Source organism: Leiobunum rupestre, chromosome 7 (genome assembly GCF_980474605.1).
Source record: "Leiobunum rupestre chromosome 7, qqLeiRupe1.1.hap1, whole genome shotgun sequence".
NCBI classification, from domain to species: Eukaryota; Metazoa; Arthropoda; class Arachnida; order Opiliones; family Sclerosomatidae; genus Leiobunum; species Leiobunum rupestre.
This window is the reverse complement of record NC_143390.1, coordinates 1,931,730-1,950,065: the sequence shown is the minus strand read 5'-3', so window position 1 is coordinate 1,950,065 and position 18,336 is coordinate 1,931,730. Positions and strand designations below refer to the sequence as shown.

General features: G+C 37.4%; 1 protein-coding gene across 1 annotated transcript; it reads left to right on the top strand.

Moving 5' to 3' along the window:
• Positions 1 to 11,297: 11,297 nt before the first annotated feature.
• LOC149933881 (cholinesterase-like) lies at positions 11,298 to 17,170 on the top strand. Its single transcript, XM_090181084.1, has 6 exons — positions 11,298 to 11,593; positions 13,152 to 13,650; positions 14,932 to 15,224; positions 15,617 to 15,850; positions 15,914 to 16,093; positions 16,954 to 17,170. Exons 1-6 carry the CDS (start codon positions 11,298 to 11,300, stop codon positions 17,168 to 17,170), a joined length of 1,719 nt encoding a protein of 572 aa, XP_090037210.1.
• The last annotated feature ends 1,166 nt before the right edge of the window (positions 17,171 to 18,336 follow it).

Genomic DNA, 18,336 nt, shown 5'->3' with positions numbered 1-18,336 from the left:
CAATTAACTGATTACGATGATATTTGCTTGATCTATTGTTTCCTTGGACGTTTCTTCTAATAGTGACAGCCTTTCTTCCACAGACACATGATGCACTTGTAATTTTTCCCCAGCAACATATTTTATTTATTTATTTGTTTTTCGAGAAAGTTTCGCTCGGCCGTCGCCAGGTAGCGTATTCAAACCTTCGCCGCGGAGGTGGGGAGGTTCTCTTTTCGAGGAGGGGAAGATGACACGTGGCCACTAAGGTGGGGGAAAACGGGGAACTTGCCTCCCGTGTTAGAGGAATAGGACGCTGATAATTTCGGTTCATGTATTTCTGTTATTATGAATTATTAATACTTTTTTAATTTCTTTCTCTCCCAAATTTATACCCTCCCATCTCCACTCCCCATTTTTACTTCGCTCGTAACATTCGTTAAAAAAAAGCTCGACTGACACACTTTTGTTAATTATGTCACTTTTTATCACTATTGATAAGGCTGTTTAAAATGGTTTTGTTCAATCTAAATTGTAACACGATCAAGTTGTGAGAGAACAGTACCAAAAAATTTAAGTCCTGATGTTTCATTAAGAATAAACATCATTTTCTCTTCTGAAGAGAACTCCCATTCTTCAAAGCAGTTCGCAAAATCAATTTCCAACCACTAAAGTAAACTAAAAACAATTAGAACCTGTTTCATACAGCTTTAGCTGAAAAGTAATTATAAGCACGTTATTACTTTAAGGCGTTCGTCATTCTGGGATTGAAACGGCTCCATATCTGGATTCCGACGGTGAAATGCGTTTTCAAAGAATTTGTTCATTAATCTGAACGCTTTCACTCGCCTCATCCGCTATTTCCTGTTCCATTCCAGAATTTCCAGCAGCCACCATGGGCGAAACTATACTTGGGCTTCTAATTTAACTTTCATTTTCCCATAGCTATCCTGTTTGACCTTTGACGTATCTAAACTTCAACTTGGTTTATTTCCTAGGAATACGCTTACAATCATTATCATATAATGTCTTTGGGTGGGATCAAAATATGCACTTGTTGTTCTTTCACAATATTAAGGTTTTGCTATTAATGGGACTACTTTCAACAGCGTTTCGGAATGTTTTGAGAAATGGAGGATCAAAAATAAACTAAAGAGAGCGATAAGCAACCTCTCTAAAAATGGATTAAAACTATAATAGGATATTAAATTTTCTTGTTCTTGGAAAAAATTGGACTTGAAGAAATCTATGTTGGTACTCGCTCCATTACCAATAACAGTGAGCTCCCTACAATCCATCGCTTCGAGCCATTCAATTGCCTCCAAGAGCAGGTATTGTAGATCCCCAGCTTTGAAATAGCTACCAAGGTAAGTATTACAATGAACACTTCGTTTTGGATGCAATTCCTTTGACCATTATTTGAAGTATTGATGAAGCGAGTTTGTTTCTTTTTAGGATTTGATTCATCATGTTAAAGTCTCATAAGATTGTTAAAAGACCTTCCCAAGTCTGAAAATCTCACAAAATAACCTGCCGTTCTTTTATAGAACAAGTCTTGTTTCACCTGTATCCCATCAATTTTGAGTGAAACACATTACGTATGCTCGTCTCAGACACTTTAAATTCTGTCATTTGTTCGTTAAGTAGCTCAGAGGTTTCTTTATTAAAACCTGGCTAACCATTCAGTGGCAGGGCAGAATTAGTGTTTTTATCTAGCTAAATTTAGTACATTCGCCCTTCTCATTAATGCATACGAACTGGGTAACTTTCTATGGACTACTAAGCACCATTTGAGCACGTCAGGATGCCATCTCATTGATTCTCCGTTTCTGAGTCAAAATTGGTTTCACCAATATACTAATAATGTCCATGGTTTCACGAATCTTTCTAAGATGTTCGCTGTCTTTTTAGATACTTTAATTGTGTCTTTGGTTCGTCGCATTTTTTTCCTAAAACTTAAGCTTGCTTGATAAATATTTTTATCTGTCGCCCATTCATAAATTTTGAAAAAAATTCTTTCTGAGAAAGCAGTTAACATTATTTCTTTCATATCTCGTTTCTTTGCTTTGTAGCAGGGTTGGCAAATTTTAGAGAAAGAAATTGCTCGATTAACGCATTGCTATTGTGACAAGTAAGGTAAAGGACTTAATAGTAAAGAGTTGGATTCAAAGGTCTGCTATGAAATTGGCTCTCGTATAAAGCCTATGGCCAGGGCCGTGCTTAGGGGGTGGCGAGCCGGGCGGTCGCCCAGAGCCGCTAAAATTTTCCCATGGGGATGTATGTACCGGAGGGCCGCTAAACTCATAATTTCAGTTTCGACCATGCATTTCGCCCGGGGCCGCGAGACCTCTAAGCACGGCCCTGCCTATGGCTTTATTAAACTCCATGCAGGATTTTGGTTTTAGTTAGAATAAAATTCGCGAAGTCTTCGTAACGTTTTGAAGCTATATATTTTTCTATTCGGTAATAGTAATAATCAGCTAGGCTAATACCCTTAGGCCCAAGTCATCGAGCAACTTTTAATGCCTTTAAACAGGTGGCCGGGTTACAATGAGTAAGAGGGTGGTCGCAAACCCTTGATGCCACGCGAGCTTAGAGCTCCCTACACTGACTATTACCGTTAACCTCTACAAGGTTTTTCATACTTTTGACGAGTTGTGACTCGCAGTCGTCCAAATTTGAATAATGTAGACCAAATAAAATAAATAAAAAATAGTGCGTCCTTAAATAAATATTTTCCTTTTTTCCAGCGTATTTACGTGATAATTAATTCAAAAAGGAGAGTTATATAAAATGGTCCTGATTCAGATAATACGTCAAGACTAGCAAAGAACCGTAGGATCTATATTTTCAAAACCAATAAAATACTACTCCTGAAGGGAGTTCAATAGTTTTCAGTTTATTTACTTTTTGGATTTTATTTGTCTTATCCTTCGTTCTTATCCTGGTCCATTTACTTAAAACGTGTCTACCCAAGAGCAGAAGTGTATTTTTAAAATTTCAGGCTTGATTAAATTATTTAAATTGAACAATATCCTTTTCAGTGTTTTAAAGATTTTTACTTCTACGCTTACATAAGTTGTTTGACAGCTATGATGACGTAGGAAGCTAATAAATGTAATGCTAGGCTGCCTTAAAATACTACTTTCTCTAAAAATTTATCCTTCTATTGATAAGTATGGAGAAGAATTTAAAACGTGTTTTAAACAACGTTTTTTAATTTTTTTTAATTTTTTTAGTTTATATTAAAAACAGTTTAAAGCAACGAATTGCGTTTTAAACAATAGAAAACAGTGTTTTGTTTTTTGGAAACACAGACTTCTCATGGTGGCACGATAATTTTGGCAACTTTTTCAGCATTTAACTCTACCATCTTTTTCCAAGAGCAGTTGACACTTTAGTGAATGGTAAGATTATGTTGGATTAAAATAAATACCAATTCCAGTTTTTCCATCTCGAAATTCAACCAATTTATATCAACCACGAACTTTATAATTTTATAAATCACTTAATGGATAACACAGGATGGAACTGCATGCTGTGCCATATCCAGGGCCGTAGCCGTTTTTAGGAGGGGTGAGTAGTTAAAACTCTCGCACTTGGTTTTAAAACAAATGTTTCTTTGCCGGTTTTATCACATTGGCGCTTTGATGTATTGGTAATTAATTAGGTTCTGGCTTGCGTTAGTACAGAGACTGTAGGCGTAGCTTCTCCGTTTTCGGTATTAAAGGGAGAGGGGGTAGGGTTCTGGCGGATCCTTCGAGGGAAACGGTTAGTGATTAGTCAAGTAAAAATAAGTACATGCTCGCGTGCGGTCTAGGAAAAAGAGGCACCGGAACGTCAAGATGAATATTAATTAAACGCTCAAATGTACTACTGCATTCGTGTATTTTACCATTATACCATTCATGACGGAAGATGTGTAGCAATTACAAATTCAGCAATTTAGTTCAAACAGTTAATAAAAAATCGTCAGTAGATATATAAGTGTTTTTAAATTTACCCGGGGGATACAGTTGATGCATAATTTGCTGAAAGACCTCCGAGGCCGTACAAATTCCGTACGGGAGGCGCAAGAAACGAAATGTTCCAAAAGGGGTTGCAAAAATGCATAAATACGAACTCTCAGTAGTCAACTCAACTTGCCGGAAGGCACTTTTTGCGTCAAGAACAGTGAAAACGATATTCCCGTGGAGATCCGAAAATATTTGCTGTGCTGTAGGCATAGGGTAATGTTGTTTCTTGATAGCCGGATTTAGCTTCCTCAACGACCATTGGGTGGACCCATTCTGTTGGGCCATGTACTGTAGTAATTATCCCGTCCTTCAGCATACGTTGTAGCTCATCAAAAACAGGTTATTGAAGTGCATACGGAAGTTTATAAATGGGGTAGCATTTGGTTTTAATTGGATGTGATATTTAATGGGATAGGTGTGGTGGAGGCAGGAGTGATATAGAACGGCAGACACTTCAAAGTCATAAATGATGCAGATGAAAGGTATGCCATTCCCATGCAGAGTTGGTACATCATGACCCATGTACGTCACAATCCGACGTAAAGGTGGCGTAAGTTTTGGTTGATATGAAAGGCAATATATTCACCTGTGACCCAGTATCAAGCTTCACAACGACAGGGGAATTTTTGAGATATAATTGATTAATACCATTGTTCGTCGTGAGGTATAATGTCCTGAGTCAGCGTCGTGTCACAGACAGCTGTAATTGTATGCAGGCTGAAATCGTTGCTACCAAAATAGCTAGGTGCCTGGGAATAATCTGATTCCGATGAGTTGTGTGTAGAAAAATAAGAATCTTGATTATGGCTGTCGGACTCCTGTGGATGAACTATAGAATCTTCATAAAGTTGAAAAAATGTACCTGAGTCATAGTCTTCTTGTGGGTGATGGCCATAAACATAAGATTGGTCATATAGAGGCTGAAGAACTTCAAGAGAATGGGCAGAGTTTGAACGGCATAGACCAGCCCAGTGGCCCCTCCGTTGACAGTTATAACAAGTGGCCCTTGCTGCCGGACATGGTGATCGGCGTAAATGTTGTTAGCCGCAAATTCGACATGGAGGATTAGTATTAGCAACTGTGACCGTTGGGTGGACGAATGTGAGTAAGTTGGTACACGAGTTCGTAGGGTAGGTTGTCGGGAGAAATGACGACTCCTTGAAGTGGTAAAGGGCCGATGTTGAGGCAAGCCCCGGCGAATAGAAGTGCGTGGATAGCGCGATGAGTCATGAAAAACAGCGTCAAGGGCAACCGAAGAACGTGTCACTGGAGGCTGGTGCAATTGGGCATGTTTGGTTGAAGTTTCATTGGATTGACAAAGTGTTATAGCTTTGGAGAGTGTTAGATTTTGTTGAGCAAAAAGTATCTTACGTAAGTCGACCTTAAAGATGCCTGCCAAGATTTGGTAACGTAGAAGAGAGTCATGAAGAGTCCCAAAGTCACAATGTTTGGCTTGTTCCCGTAAGTTAGTCAAAAAATTCATCAAAGGGTTGATGTTGTTGTTGTTCAGTATTAAAAAATACGTAGCGATGAGAATTCGGGTTATCATAAGGAGCATAGTACGTATCGAAGGCGGCATATATTTGATCCAACGTGGGTGCAGCTTGATTCTGGCCCAAAGGAATGTCGAAACCGTCATATAGCTTGCGGCCTTCCGGACCTAGTGTATAAAGGAAAATAGCGACTTGAGTACTTGCTGACTCAGTAGACAGCTTGGTGGCCGAGGCATATATCTTGAAGTTGTCCCTGTAAGATCTCCATGATGCAGCTGGATTTGAAGTATTAGGATCGAAATGATCAGGCCCTCGAAAAGCAGAAGCCATAGCGTTATGCAAAGCATAAGTCCGTAGTAAAAGTGATTAAGCGCAGACGAGGGCGTAGAGCACGAGAAACAATTCTGACACCATGTTATAGTTAATAAAGAGACGGTTTATAATCAAAGTTTATTTACATGACTCGTCTAAGTTTCGGTGATATCATATCACAATATACATTAGTTTATATACCCTTCAGATAGAACTTTCTAGAATACAAAGTTCATACAAAGTTTTATAAGGCGCCATCTAGATATTATTACAAGGACTTTCAAACTTATTTTTTGTTGTTTTGGAAAATTATGTTTGTACTCAGTAGGGTGGAGTGAAAATGACTAATTTCAATTAACTAGATAGGTCAAAAGGTGCCAATATTTTTATAGAACACTGTGTAAAAATTTTAAAAATGTTCCACAATTTTTTTCCCTTCTCAACTTTACTTTACAGTATATATCACTATAACGATATAACCATTAACCATATAAAAATGGTTTCGGTTACCGTTATTACGTCGGTCTGTTCATGTATTCACTATTCAATTTTCATGATGTTGGTTTTTGAAGTTGACAACGAATGTTTACTATTAACGGATTTTTGGTACATTTCCAATATACTAGCTTATAGAAATTTTAAAATAATTTTTTTCACTCAGGACACGTCCCTAGTGCGTATTTCTATTTTGTTGGTAATTTCTAAAGCGTTACCCATTAAGTCGATTTTCAAAATATAGCTGAGGTAGTCTGCGTAAATATGGTGTATTTCAAAGAATGGAACATCCATAAGTGCTTTATTGAGATAATCAACGAGATAGATATAGTAAAATTACTATTTACAATGGTTGGTACAAAACTATAACTGTTAAATGACAAGGTTTTTTTATCTTAAATCCACTATTTAGCCAAACAACTAGGTTGGTAAGTTTGCCAGATAAGCCTATTTTGAGCCTCCCTGCTTCATGAAAAATCGGGCCATCAATGTGAACAACCAAGAAAGTAATAATTTATAGAATAGTTTATTGTGATCGAGTGCAGGATATCGAAATGAGTGATAGGGCAAATAAAAAGAAGCGTACAAATCTTCGTTCACTCAAGCTTTGCTTCCCAGTCGGAGCAATGAAACTCGAAACGAAAAGGGCCCCCTAACTTCAAGCCCCCCTTCCGCCCAGTTGCGGGGTCTTCTGCACCACCGCTATACCATTTCCTCGGTGACTGTTTATCTGGGTCCGCAACACGTTTGGTAAATTTAAAATGACGTCAAGCAAAACGAAATACCTGGCTTTGGAAATCTCAATTAAGAATTCCAGAGTGCACGTGTTACATAAGGCTGGCATATTACTGAATAGTTCTAAATACTTTTAACTTCCTTTTTCAGTACTTTAATTGTAATAATAAAAAGATGTAAAATAAAAATCTGTTTATTTTAAATATGGATTTTTAGACTCGCTTGAATTTGGCTCTCAACTAGCGAAATAGTTTGAACGGTTTATCCGATTGCAATAAGAGACCTATGAACTTTATCTGTGGTTAATCGTATTTTGTCGATGAATAATCCGACGCGGCTAAACATATTCAAATGGATAAATTTCATTATTCTTTTAAGTGAAAATGTGCAATGTAGAAAATATTATTTTATAAAAAATATAGACTAATCTGAGAGATAAGGTATTTTTGGCATGGCTTCTTCGGATGAAAGACGATAAGTTATAAGCGAAGTTTTTTATCCGTAAATACGTATTGGTTGTTATTTGAATAGTCATATTATTTATAGATAATATAACTCAAAGGGCGTTTATCCAAACGGATAAACCTATTTTAAAGAGAACCTAAAAATGTTACAATTTTAAGAATATATTCGTTTGTTCGTTAGCCGAAATTAAAGATAGAGGTACTTTGTTTATCGGATAACCATCCGTGAATAAATTGTTAAAAAATAAATGAATAACTCACGAATATGATTACCCGATTCCGAGCTCTAAGCCGACTTAACCACTCGGTCAGTCGTACGACTGCTTTATGGTAACCAAAACCTGAATAAATAATAGCATTTGACGTGCATATAAACTCGATACGCCCGCAGTCGGCAGGATTCGAAATTGAACGGGAAGATCTAAACATATTTCAAGTCTGTCGCCTTAACCACTTGGCCACGACTGCCTGGTGTTAACGCAAATTCGAAAACCTTTTAAAAATGTATTTGACGTACATGTAACCGCGATTAAATTATATGTCTGCAGTCGGCAGGATTCAAACCTGAACAGAAAGATCTGAACCGATTTCAAGTCTGTTGCCTTATGCACTCGGCCACGACTGCCCGGTATTAATAAAAATCGAAAAAAAGTTTAATAAGAAATATTTTTCAAACACATAAATACTGTGAGATAACACGACCGCAGTTGGCAGGATTCGAACCTGCGCAGAAAGATCTGAACCGATTTCAAGTCTGACACCTCAACCATTCGGCGGCCACAACTGCCTGCGAAAACTGAAAAGAAAATTTATAAAGTTTTAATGAAAAACCTTTTACGTAAATTTAAACACTATAAGACTACACGTCAGCAGTCGACATGATTAAAAATTGCGAGGGAAGCTCGCAACAAATTTAAAGCCTATAATACATATTCGAAAGATAATATTAATAGATTAGTTGACATTCATGTAAACGGGATGAATGTTTTTTGTCCGCAGTCGGCAAGATTCAAATTTGCGCGGAAAGATCCTAACAGATTTTAAGTATGTGAAATTAAAACCAGCCCTAAAACACTTTAAGAAACGTATTTGAATTTTTATTTGAAAACCAAATACGTAAAGTAATTGTTATTCGTTATACTATTTGGTATTATATCAATAAGCTTTCTCTGTTTATAACCTAAAAAATACTTTACTAATGTTTTAATTATTTTATTAGTTAGGCTTACAATAACAATAACAACAATAATCAGCTAGGCTAATACCCAAGGCACCACCTTAGGCCTAAGTGATCATGCGACTTTTGAAGCCCTTAATTCAGGTGGCCGGGTTACAATGCGTAGGAGGGTGGTGGCAAGCCCTGCATGCCAAGAGATCGAGCCAACAGCTCCCTACACTAACTATTACCGTTACCTAAGGCACCACCCTATGTGCAAGTCACCCAGCGATTTTTAATGCGTTTTAACCAGGAGGTCATATTACGTAAGAGGGTAAACTCGAGCTAACAGCTTCCGTCATTTACTTTTAGCATCAACAAGTTTCATGGAAAGGTGATTGGATTTGATATTAAACACGGTTAGAAAAATATTTGATACTTGATTCCAGTGGCGCCGCCAGTATTTTTCCCCACGTAGGCACTACAAATTGGGGCCCCCTCTTGCCCACCAATTTTTAATATATTTACTTCAACCATAAGTAACATAATTAACATAAGTATGACACTACCTATTTACTTAATGCATTTTTTTTAAAAAATAGTCTGTTTCGCCATTGAAAACGTAAATTACTTTGTGACGAAAGACTAATAACCCTCGGCGAATTCCTCTTAGTCTTTGGAAATCGGCCAGTGGCGTAAATAGTGCCCCCGCAGACCCCGCGGTGCGGGAGGGGGGGGTGAGAACTAAGGGGCCCCCAAACGTTAATGATTAAAATCGGTCCTATTTAAAAGGGCCCCGAGTCGTTTTTTCGCGGGGGGAAGCCTAGGAGTTCCTAGTTACGCCACTGGAAATCGCCGAGTGATACAGCCAAGGCCCATTAAAAATTGAAATGCTTTAAAAAATGTAAATAACGCTTACTTTGTGTGAAAATATTTATGCATTATTATATCAGAAAATAAAAATAACTATTATAAACATTAAACATTAGCTAGTTATTTCAGAGAGGTTACCCGTAGACCTCTCTACAATGTCGAACGGTTCTCTCCCGCCTTTACGGCCACTACGAGCTAGCCATCTAGTTGTACCACTATTGAGTAAACGCAATATTTCTTGCCCCGCCCCCCATATAGGGCAAGCACGAAATAAAAAGAGAAAGTGAGTCACCTTTTTTTCTTTGAAAATAATACACTACATGTTTACATCTCTGCTACTGACAGTCATTTCAAAACAGTCGTCAAAATATAGCGAAGATAGCTATATACAAGCCTTAAATCTAGTCACAAGATAGCTTGTTGTTTGTTTGTTTTTCTCTGTAGTGTTTCGTCTAGCCACACGCGTAACTCCCCCTCAGTGGGAGGAGAATTGACGTCCGCGTAAGGCACCCGTTGCGTTTTTGCTTACGCCCTTACCCTCTGGTATTATACAATGGGTATTATCCTTTTTAAATGGAGTAAATATAAACCCATAAAATATGTGCATAAGTTGATAGTCACAAGTTTGACATTTTTCAGCAATTTATCTATTAATTCGGCTACGGAAAATTTACCAATATGAAAAAATAGGGCCCCCTTTTATAATAAATTTGGGGCCCCCTCTAGTTTTCCACGTAGGCACGTGCCTATTGCTGGCGGCGCCACTGCTTGATTCGATTCTGCCTTTTCCTCAAGATTAATTGCGTACCGCTAGTAAATTATTCAGAAAAATATTGGTTTAAAACCATGAAAGAAATTTCTTTAAAATTTTTGATTAATCAAAAACGTGCTAATCTTTACTGATCCAAATCGGTAAAAGTTAGTTAATTATAGTTTAATTATATAATATTAATTTTTGTTTTCTATATCAAAATACTATTTTAATACCTATTATACTCTTTTGTAGGCGTTTTTCTCCGTCTGGTCTCGCATGCGCTTCTGGAATTTATTTTACTGTTAGTTTATTTTCCGGCTTGAGTACCGTGTCTAATTTAACCCTTGTCTATTTACTTGTAATATTTGTACCGTTGGTGGCTTTCCATTGTTAGAAGTTAGTTAATGTCGTTTTAGGCATTATGTTCAATACGAAACTGAGAATACGAAATAAAGACATTATATTAATATTAATGAATAGTAACCTTTCAAAATAGAAATAAACAGATGAGTTATAATTAAATTTCCGTATTTTATTTTAAAGAATTCAGTCAGTGAAGTCACGGAAAAGTAAACATTTATTTCTTTTAGAAATTTATTGTCGGTACTACCGAAATATCTCATCTAAGTCTCTAAAAAGCTTGGAAAATACCCTCAAAACAATGCTGGCGATTGCGAAAGGAAATAAATACATAAAAAAGATCGAAGGAATAAAATGTAGCGAAACAGAAAGAAACTCGTTTTGAAAAGAATCGAGGTTCCAATGACTCCGCGGGTCAGTAATCACCCCAAAAACTTCCGTTGGCCTCTTTGCAACTGTTTCTACCTTCGCCTCGAGTCTCAAACGCCGAAGTTGATAAAAATTAGAAAAAAACTTTCACTTTTCTTCGTGAATATTTATTTCCCTTATGGCGAATATTCGCGCTCAGACACTTTACCCCAATTATCAAGAATCCAAAAGAAGTTAGGACGCCAGACGTTCGGTTTCTTTTCGCCCAGATTATTATCGCTTCTAATGATAATGAAGAGAGCTATTTTGACGAGTGTGTTGTGGCTGCTAATTGACTTGTGTCGGGCATCAGTGGACGTCGGAATCATTTTGCAGACGGAGGATGGACCGGTTAAAGGAAAAATGGTCAAATCGGACACGGATAAAGATATTATGGCCTTCTACGGGATTCCGTACGCCAAGCCACCGCTAGGGTCCTTGAGGTTCCGCAAACCGCAACCCTTGACGCCGTGGACAGAAGTCCTGGACGCGACGCAACCGCCCGTGTCTTGCTACCAGCGGAATTCGCCTTTTTTCTCGTTGATTGGGTGAGTTCATTCTTATCGCGAAATGAGGCCGTAAAATGTTTATCGAGGTTCTAAAGCCACGAGTACATCCGGTTATTATATAATTCAATAGTCAAAACATTACCGGACGTTAATAGACCAAACTAGAGTACACGGATACGCTAAGTCTAGTTGCTATTCCTCTTCTACATTTCCATAGTTTTCTAACGTGCTAACTGGTTTTCGTAAAGGTTCAATGACCTACTACTAGACTCATTTTTGCGCGTGTGAGTTTAAGTAATAGAATAAGTAAAACCTTTAAACTTTTTCTATAGATCCACCGCACTTTCGATAAAGTAATGTGCTCGGCTTTTAAATGTAACTCTTACTGCACTGTCTCTTACTTTGGAAAGTATAAGAGCGCGAGCTTGAGTCGCTAGAGGAATATAGAATTTTCTAGCTCGCACGTGCGACAGTGCGAAGACTATAGTTAACAGAGCTCCGTCTTGTGACATACTTTATTAAATTATTTTATTTTATGGAAATATCTATTAATATGGTACACTTTTGAAGAAAAAAATTTAGGTTCGTACCGAATTTAAGGTGAACGTACTCTTAATTAAAAATATAAACTTAGTAAAATATTTTATTATTTTAAACATTTCACTATACGAGTACCTAGCTTGTGGTTTAGCGAATTAACGATTTTAGAAGCTGAATATTATTTTTGAAATGTATGTTTGGTCAATTACAAACACTCGCTCAGAGGCAGCAATTGGGGGGATATTTATTAGTGATATATAAAACTGTTCAATTTGCACATTTTCCTGGAAGACCTATCGGCCGATGTACATGTAACGAGTTTTTTCCCCAATAAAGATCTGTCTGTACCCCCAAAATCGTCGGTCATTTTACTTTTTGCGTCTTACAATATTTTGAAAAAGTAGTGGCGACCTAGTAAGATACATGTTTCAAGCAAATAAAATAAGTAAAATAATAGGGTGATGGGAACTTCTCATGTGACGAATACAATATGTTTTATGAATGTAATATATTCAACTAATCTATAAACCTATAAATTGACACTATTTTTAATCCATAATCCTTAATTTGAAACTATTTAATCTCCATAATCTTATAATTCGCACATAAATATGTGATCTACATAATCCAATAATTCGGACGTATCTATTAATCTCCATAACCCTTAAATCGCAACTATTTAATTTCCATTATCCTATAATCCGTAAAATCCTATAACTAACACGTAACCATTTAACCTCCATAATCCTTTAAATCGCACATATTTCACCTCCATAATCCTATAATTCGCACGTAACCATTTCATCTCCATAATCCTTTAAATCGGAATTAGTTAACGTTTTAACTGAGTAATGACCAATTAAGAGTAATTGATTTTAAGGTTGTTGGGGATCATTTTATCGCGCTATTATATATTTCATATGAAGACGCAACGAAATACGATGCAAATAGGTTTTACAATAACACATAAATAGAAATCCCTTTAATAATCGACCTTTCGATTGATGATAAATAGCGTTTTACCGTTAAGTTTAAAATTGAAATGTTATCTCCGCAGGGCATTGAAAGACTGGTTTCCGTTAACGCCTTTGAGTGAAGACTGTCTGAAGCTGAACATCTTTGTCCCGAACGTGGTCTACCCTAAGGAACCCTTGCCCGTCATGATATTCATTCACGGAGGAGGATTCTCGGTCGGTTCGTCAATCGCCCGCTCAAACGACGGTCTGACATTAGCTGCCGAAGGTAACATCATCGTCGTCACCATCAACTACCGGCTGTCGTCTCTGGGTTTCCTCTACCTGAACCATCCGGGAGCTGAGGGCAACGCGGGTCTGTACGACCAACTGGCCGCCATCAAATGGGTAAAAAACAATGCCAGGGTTTTCGGCGGGGACCCGGATTCCTTGACTATCGCGGGACAGAGTGCGGGGGCAATCAGCGTAGGATTTCACATGATGAATTCCGAAGCCAACCTCTTGTTCAAGAGAGCCATAATGATGAGTGGAAGCCAAGACACGCCTTGGGGATTAACCACCAAAGAGAAGGCCTTAAATTTAGTAAGTAAACAAGATAACCCATTAACAAAACGAGGTAATAATCAAATGACTAATTGAATAATTGTTTAGAGGAGAGCAAGTATTTAGAACGGAGCGCTTAAGGATTAAATTTTATTTAGTATACTAAATAAAATTTAATCCTATAGATGGTGCCAATTTAAGCGTTTTGATGAATATCTAGTTAAAGGGAATTTCAAGAGACCCTCTAGTCAATTTAAAATACATCATTCGGTCGCCATTCGTTCTGAAGCCAAAGACATGTCCAAATGACGTGTTTCATATCGACTAGGTATTTCTTGAAAGTCCCTTTAACGACCTTCTATAAAAGCGACACCTGAAAACTTTTTAAGCAATGTTTTATGTAATAAAAACAGTGACATTTTTTACAATTGTTACATTTTAGACTATTGGCGCCAGCTGTTAAGATGTAGGGTATCTAAATATCTGCCTCTATTGGCAGTACCACGATGAAAGTTTATTAGGGCTGTGCTAGTAGTGGTTTTAAGCAATCGAGTCGGGTATCGAGTACCAAATGTTTTTTCATCGAGTATTCGAGTCGAGTAATATTGAAGTTGAGTCTAGTAATCGAGTACTTTCTTAATGGGAAATTTTCTCTTATTCGAGTCGAGAAATTAAAAAAACCTTGAGTAATTTCTTAACGAGTCGGGTTATCGAGTACTAGTTTGATTCGAGTCATTAGGAAATTTTACTGCTGAAAAATATTCCTTTAATTTAAATGAACCACAGTTTTCACAACTTAAGTAACATTATAGTGAATAGTGGGATATAAAAGACTACTATACTAGGCTACTAGCCTATTTATAGTTATTAAAAGTAAAATACAATATACAATTAATTTTTTACTATTAATGTACCGTCTATCCGTATATTGCTCAGGATTCAGGAAGTTAAGACTCCTGAGTCCTAACGCCAGCCGACATCCGAACTCGAGAAGAATCACCAAATCAAAACTAAATCTGAATAATATTGTTTGAAGAAAAACCTAGCAGGCGCACTACGTATTAAACGTTTGTTGTTTGTACACTTGTAGGTGCCGTTCATTGTCACCCCAAAAAGTAGCAAAGACCCCACTTTGAACTAACGAGGATAAAAAAAATACACGACGAGATTAGAGAGCAGCTTATTAGAGTTACCGGGTACCCGACTATGACTTTTTTTGGTACTCGATAAACGACGAGTATTTTCCAAGGTCGAGTTCGAGTAATCGATGATATTCGAGTACTCGCACAGCCCTAACGTTTATAATAAATTTTATTTCAGAGTATGGTATCCGCATCGTATAACGGCTGTAAGGGGGATAGCGCCGCCGTTTTGAAGTGCATGGAAGAAGCCGACCCCGCCGAAATCATCGCCAATGAACCGTTGCAAGAGTACGGGCAAGTGGTCAACTTTCAACCCATCTTGGACGGAGACATCATTCCAGAATTGCCATCCGATTGGTTGAGAAAGAAGAAACTTCCAATTGGAATTGATATTTTGGCCGGAAACGTATTGAGAGAGGGCGTGGCTTTTATGTTAACTTTGATGCCATTCTACTTTCCGTTTCAAAAAGAGTAATCTCAACACTACTTTACTTCCAATCTTTTTATGTAAAGCCAGTGGCGGCTCTATAAAAAAAAGTAAATTTATTTTTACAAATATGCTTCAAAAAAGCACCTTCCCGGGGACTTAGAGCAAAGGCGAGTATTCTGCGATCTATTGGATTCCCGAAACCACGTGTTTAATAAGTTAATAATAACGTGATTCTGAAAAGCCAATCAACGCGAGAAGCTCCCAATTTGCCACACCTTTTAGACTAGATTTTGATGCTTACTCAACCGGTTTTGATTAATACCCTAACGACATCTATTGCAAGCGAATGCAACCACTTGCTTTAAAGTATTTCTATAACCGATACTCTAGTTATTTTTCTAATTGTAATGTAATATTACGCGTGTTTTAATAGGAGAAATCCGACAGTCACGTACGACGACATTCCGTCAATGGTTGACACCATCTTCTCGGACAAGAGTGATATTGAGAAGAAGTTGATTCAGCTTATGTACCAAAGGTCAATATCTAAAGGGAACGCCTCGTCGGTTGTCCAGGGAGCAGAGCATCTTTACGGTGACCCTTGGTTCAGCTGTCCAGTCTATTCTCTGATTGACGCTGTTTTACCCGCCAAGAATAAACTATACACGTGAGTAGGCTTTCCAAATAAATGGTAATGTTTGACTAAAGCAAAGGTACATTTCCAACGCAGCTATCTATTCAGCCACCGTTCCTCTAACAACCAACTGCCCTGGTGGGCAGGGTCGCACCACGGCGAGGATCTGATCTACCTTTTTGGACTCCCTCTCACACCAAATTCCAACTACACTGAAGCAGAAAAGATCTTTTCCAAAAAATTCATGCAGCATTTTGCCAACTTCGTTCGAACTGGGTGAGTTCTCTAGTACCTTCGAGTAAAATCTTAGTTATGAGATCCGTAATCTCAAAAAAAAAACCATGGTTAGGAATCGTACGGGGAGAGATTTTAGTCGGGGACGGGGAGATAAAAACCCCGGAAAATGGGGTCGGGGTCGGGGTCGGGGTCCCCGTACGATCCCTAACCATGGTCTCTTGTTTTTTTGTCATTGAATTATGATTGAAAGTTAGAAATTCCTGACGCTTATAAATTAAATTGAAATCGGCGTTCGAAACAAAGCTGCTCCCACATTATTAATGACATTGCCCCTAAAATCCCTTCCACGATACCATAAACGTTGTAGTCTTAACTAGCCTTCTCTGGATACTCCCCACTTTTTCCTAGATATATAGATGTGCAAGTTGTATTTACTCGTGGCCACGATACTTTAAAGAAAGCGGCATTCGAATGATAAATGTAAAGGTTGTAAGTTCGATTCCTTTCCGAGTTGTTTTTTTCCACATTCACGCTCCTATAGAAAAATTCGTAGGAGTCCTTCATTTATCGAAACTTAATTATCCTGTTGTAATAATTCCCGCACCATAAAATATATGAATATAACTTTTAACTTTTTCTGGTCATTTATATTGTGATGAGTTATGATTAAAGGGAATATAACCTCAACGCATTCTTTATGGACTATCCCTATTAATTTGTATTCACTATTTAGCGCTAGAAATATCTGAAGCCACATGTATGATGGAGAGGAAGTGTTAGTGTTCTTCAACAAATACTTATAGTTATATTCCCTTTAAGAATAATGTGTAATAACAAATTTATTTTATATGAGACAACCACCATTTGAAACAAACAACTCAATAATTGACCGATTTCAGGGACCCAAATCTAGACGGAGGATCTGTCCAGAACACAACCGTCAAGAACGAGAAACGTGCCAAGTGGCCGCTGCACAAAGAAGAAGGCCGCGCGTTCGTCCTGACTCCGGCCAACGAAACGTTAGTTCCCCTCCCACGACAACAAATATGTCGCTTTTGGAATCAAGCTTTACCCAACTTTATTCACGATTTAAAAGAATTAAAATTCATTTCATAAATCACTGCCTTTTAATATTCGAGTTAAAAATGAAACGATGCCAAATAAATTTCCTACTCAGATTTATCATCGGGTAAGCCTTTCAATTACGAAATTTGATTTTAATTTAGAAATTACATTAATTAAGCCTTGGCTGAGTGGTAAGGGGATGACATGAGATATAAAAAAGTTCGGGGACACTGTCCTAGCTCTTTTAGTAGAGATATGTAACGGGGTTTTTTATCTTTTTCTTACGGAATACTCATCTACCGTGTCGACACAATTGTAAATCTTGATATTGTTCCCCGAAATTTATTTACCGTGAAGAAACATGACGTCATTATACCACATGTATATTGTTAATAAATAGACATTCTCAACGTAAAATTATTACACTTGACAAAGAGCCTAGTAAGACTCGAAACGTTAAAATAAAATCTCATGAGTATTCCGTAAGAAAAAGATAAAAAACCCCGTTATTGTTTCCACCATGACAAAAATCAGCGCTTCCATTAGAGATATGTAGCTCTGCTGAACATCCTTAGTTTTTCTTAATCCATGTTTACCCCAACCAGAACGAAGCCACAAAAATCGCGTGTAAATAGTAACATCGAACGTTGCCGGCTATTTACCCCCAAATTGATTGATATCTCGGTTTCGCTATTTACCCCGAAAGTTGGGCTTTCATTTTCAGTGATAATTTGTGCAAATAATTAGGGGAAGTCTATAAAGGTCAAAACTTTCTATTATAATTGTTATTAGAATTCAAATTATTTTTGGTTATTACATTCAAGAGAAGACACTTCATCATCTGTAATTATTTAATCGTCTGTCTGGGGTATAACCTTAGACTAGTTAACAACAGGGATGGTCCAGATCTATAACATTTCCCTATAAAGACCCCAAAACAAAAATGTTAACGCGGTCAGCAGCGTTGCCAGTTAAATATTTTTTATCCTGGTGATTCAAACGTCATAAACTGGAAACTAATTTTTGAAATTTCGCCATCTGTCGGGAAACTTTTAAACGGTTTAGCGGTTGCGATTTGAATGTTCAGATTGTTGTTTAAAAAGGAAGCCCCAAACGTGTCTCATAACCATCTATGTTATCACGTTAAATAAGTATAATTAGTATAGATAAATAATACGTTTTCCCCCTCTAATTCTAAGATATCTTCTAATTCTAAA